General features: G+C 44.4%; 1 protein-coding gene across 1 annotated transcript; it reads right to left on the reverse strand.

Annotated features, from left to right (window-relative positions):
* Positions 1–463: 463 nt before the first annotated feature.
* Positions 464–2,509, reverse strand: LOC147641565 (uncharacterized). Its single transcript, XM_086807729.1, has 3 exons — positions 1,413–2,509; positions 926–1,189; positions 464–662 (listed from the first exon to the last, which is right to left on the reverse strand). Exons 1-3 carry the CDS (start codon positions 2,507–2,509, stop codon positions 464–466), a joined length of 1,560 nt encoding a protein of 519 aa, XP_086663855.1.
* Positions 2,510–4,256: the final 1,747 nt, after the last annotated feature.

Here is a 4,256-nt window from a genome sequence, read left to right on the forward strand (position 1 = left end):
CTGCACATTATCCTCAACGGGCACTATGTTGTAAAACTGCAAAACCAATGGACGTGCCATTTGAATCATTTTCCCTTCTGGGATCCATGTGCAATTTGTCATGGGGCGATGTTTCCATTTCACATAGAATTCTGGCGTTCCCCGTCGGAACCGTGATTTCAATATCAAATCTAGTTCAAAAGGCGTAACGGCGGGTGTTGCACCATCTGCAAGCATCGGTACATGGCGACCAAACCTGGTATCGGGGACAAACCTCTTGAGTAGGCTTATATGAAATGCATTATGTATGTGTACTGTTGCGGGCAAATCTATTTTGTAGGTGACTCCATTGTAAGATTTGAGCACTTTGTATGGGCCATTTGTATGGGCCATAGAAGCGATGATTGAATTTTGGTGTGAGGTTGGCACGTAAGCAATGTTTTGGGCACTAACCAGGACCAAGTCTCCCTCATGAAATTCGTCATCACGCCTTTTCTTGTTGGCATATCTGACTTTGCTTTGTTCTAGATTTTGCTGTGCAACCCGCACTCTTCTGCCATTTCTGCAAAAAGTCCTCTGCATCTACATCTGCATCTTCGGCATGGACATCGCATGTGGCAATAGTGAGAGGTGTAATGACTTCTTTACCAGTGGCCAACTCAAACGACGTGTACCCGGTAGCACTATGCACGGAGTTGTTATAATGGAATTCTAAAATTTCTAGATAGTTCGCCCAATCCTTCTGATCGGCACAAACATAATTGCGAATGTAGTCTTCTATGTCTCAATTGATTCGCTCCGTTTGACCATCTGTTTGTGGGTGATATGCTGAAGACATGCGCAACTGTGTGTCCATTAACTTGAACAGTTCTCTCCACATGTTGCTCATGAATCTACTATCCCTGTCTGACACAATAGCCATTGGCAGCCCATGGTATTTGAACACCTGACTAGAATAGAGCTTTGCAGTCTGATACGCCGTGAGAGGAGGTTTTGATGGAATGAAGTGTGCCTGCTTGGAATGTGAGGCGTGGGATTTTTGCTAAAATCTTTGATAAACTTTCGACAGAATTGTGTGAAACCTACGAACTCGCGAACTTCACGCACAGTTCGGGGTGCATTCCATTTCACCACTACCTCGATCTTCTTGGGGTCTACTTGTGCCCCTTTTTGATTGACCACGAAGCCCATAAATTTCACTTCAGTGTGACTGCAAATTCACATTTCTCTGGCTTGGCATATAGTATGTGATGCCGTAACATTTGGAAAACCTTTCTTAGTTGTTCTTTCTGTTCACTCAAAGTCTTGCTGTATATGAGCAGATCATCTATATAAGGATCAAAAATTCATCTAGATACTCTTTAAAGATATCATTTATCATCGTGCAAAAGGTGGCCGCAAACGGCAACACCAGCCATTCGTAGCTTCCATACCTTGTGAGAAACGTCGTTTTCTCAATGTCATCTTCGGCGATTCGTATCTGATGATATCTGGATGATAAATTGATTCGTATTTGATGATATCTGGATGATAAATCGATCCGACTGAAGTACTTTGCTCCCGCCAGTTGATCTAAGAGTTCCTCCATTACTGGTACTACGGGGTAACGGTTCTTGATGGTAATTTTATTGAGGGCTCTGTAATCGGTGCATAACCTGGCTGACCCGTCCTTCTTTGTGACAAACAGCACAGGTGCACCATACGGCGACTTGTTGGAGCGCACCATTCCATTTTCGGCTAGTTCGTTCAACTGTACCTTGAGCTCCTTAAGCTTTGTAGCATCCATCCTATATGGAGCTTTAGCCGGAGGACTATGCCCTGGCAAGAGTTCGATTTTGTAATCCACTGATCGTTTTGGCGGTAACCCGGCTGGCAATTTTTCGGGCAAGACATCTTGGAACTCCTGTAGCACTTCGTGTATCTCTGCTTCACCAATTTTGCATTTTGTCTGATGTGCATCCTTGACCTTCATTACGCATAAGTGTATTTGGCACCCTTGCTTGGCTTCCCTCTCTGCCTGCTTGGGACTGCACCATTCTGGCATCTTGCCGCGGCAATCTGTTACTGTTCGAGCCTTACTCGCCCCTGCTGCATACATTGGAGTGCCTTGGATTTTTCTTCCAATGTTCTTGCTGACTGTTTTATCCCCCGAGTGAGGACGGATACATGGCACACTGACTCCTGTACCCTGCATATCCAGTATCATGTTATTTACACCTTTTCCCATAAAAGCGATGAGATATTTGTCGACCCAAGTGAGCCCGACAATCACTTCGAAAGTATCCATTGGCACAACTATGAAATCCAGTCGCGCTTTCCATGCGCCTGCCTGCACCTGCACATTGTATGCCATCTTTACATTGTCATCCTGTCCCTGTGCAAACGACACTGACAGTTTAGTGGAGTCGCACACCTTCACTCCCAGCTTCCTAGCGCATTTTGGGGTGATGAGATTATGGGTGGCTCCTGTATCCAACATGATGTTTTGCTCTAGGCCATTCACATTGGCCTCAAAATACACATTTTGCATTGTCGCTAACTATGCTGCCGTGCATTTCGGTACTGCCTGCACGGCACCTACCCTTGGTGGGATATCGCCTCGTCGAGATGAGGTTTGTGCATCCTCAATCTCGGTGATCCTCAGTCGATCCATCCGTTCATAATTATCTTCTTACCCTTGGGCCTGAATGGTGGTAACTCGACTATGTGCGGGTCAACAAGGGCATTCACTATCATAATGATTGCCCGCGAAACTTTTGCACGGGCGTGTTGGGGGAGGAAGAGGACGCCTTGCGGTATTGGAAAATCCCCCTGTATTGGTTGATTAGGGTGTCCCCCCCTGTATTGGTTGATTAGGGTGTCCCCCTCCCTGGCACAGAATTGCTCCTATAGGTTTGGGGTACAAAAGATCCACTCGACCTTGCCCCGCTTGTACTTGTCCCTAGAGTTTTCTCCCCGGGTTTCATTAGAGGAGTTATCATTCCTGTTTTGAGGTCTGGCACCATTCCATCCCCCTGTTCCTGTTGCATTGTTTTTACTTTGCCACTTTCTGCTCTCAGTGTCGGTTCTGCCATTGTGAGTGCTGCCTCATAATTTTCAGGCTCCTACTTCTCGATCTCTCTGCGGGTCCATTCACGCAATCCGAATAGGAACCCATGTAATCTATCTGTGGAATGCATATCCATAATCTGCAGCATAAGTTACCTATATTTGTTGATATAATCTCGCAGTTTTCCATCTGCGTGTTTGAGGTTATGCCATTTGTCATGTACCCTGAAGACTTCATTCCGTGGTACGAAATACTCGGCCATGTCCTTGGTAAAGTCATCCCACCTTGTCCACGATCTTTTTGCCTCACCTGCCAAAAACTAAGTGTATGCATCCCCTGATATGTGGATAGATGTGCATGTGAATGAATGGATGGATGTGCATGTGAATGAATGGATGGATGTGGATGAATGAGATGAGATGTGAATGGATGTGATAAGATATGGATAGATGTGGATGTGATGTAATGTGGATGGAATGAATGAGATGAGATGTGAATGGATGTGATAAGATATGGATAGATGTGGATGTGATGTAATGTGGATGGAATGAATGAGATGTGATGCGGATAGATGTGGACGTGATGTAATGTGGATGGAATGAATGAGATGTGATTAGATATGGACGTGATGTAATGTGGATGGAATGAATGTGACATGATATGGATGGAATGAAGTGATGTGATAAGGATAGATGTTGATGGAATGTATGTGATGTGATGTGGATGCAATGAATGTGATGGATGTGAATGGGTGTGAATGGGTGTGATGAGATATGAATGAATGTGATGAGATGTGAGTGGATGTGGATGTGATGATATCTGAATGGATGCAAATGTGATGTGAATGGATGCGAATGTGATGTGATGATATCTAAATGGATGTGAATGTGATGTGATGATATCTGAATGGATGTGATGCGATGTGAATATGATGTGATGAGATATAAATGGATGTGATGAGACATGAATGGATGAGATGTGATGTGAATCGAGGTAGATGTGAATAGATGAGATGTGATGTGAATGGATGTGATGTGATGTGATGTGGATTGGGGTAGATGTGAATGGATGAGATGTGATGTGAATGGATGTGATGCGGATTAGGGTAGATGGGAATGGATGAGATGTGACGTGAATGGATGTGATGTGGATATGGGTAGATATGAATGGATGAGATGTGATGAGGATGGATGTGATGTGATGTGATGAGGATTTGAATAGATGTAAT

The sequence above is a fragment of the Cibotium barometz genome, chromosome 1, assembly GCF_041138505.1.
Source record: "Cibotium barometz isolate CiBa-2024 chromosome 1, ASM4113850v1, whole genome shotgun sequence".
In the NCBI taxonomy this organism is placed as follows: Eukaryota; Viridiplantae; Streptophyta; class Polypodiopsida; order Cyatheales; family Cibotiaceae; genus Cibotium; species Cibotium barometz.

Excerpts from the sequence above, each read along its gene's own strand:
- LOC147641565 (XM_086807729.1), bottom strand. The coding sequence starts at position 2,509 with ATGCAAAATGTGTATTTTGAGGCCAATGTGAATGGCCTAGAGCAAAAC. Across the intron at positions 1,190-1,412 it reads AAAACGACGTTTCTCACAAG|TCACACTGAAGTGAAATTTA; the intron begins GTATGGAAGCTA and ends GTGAATTTGCAG. Across the intron at positions 663-925 it reads CAAAGCTCTATTCTAGTCAG|TGCTACCGGGTACACGTCGT; the intron begins GTGTTCAAATAC and ends CTCCGTGCATAG.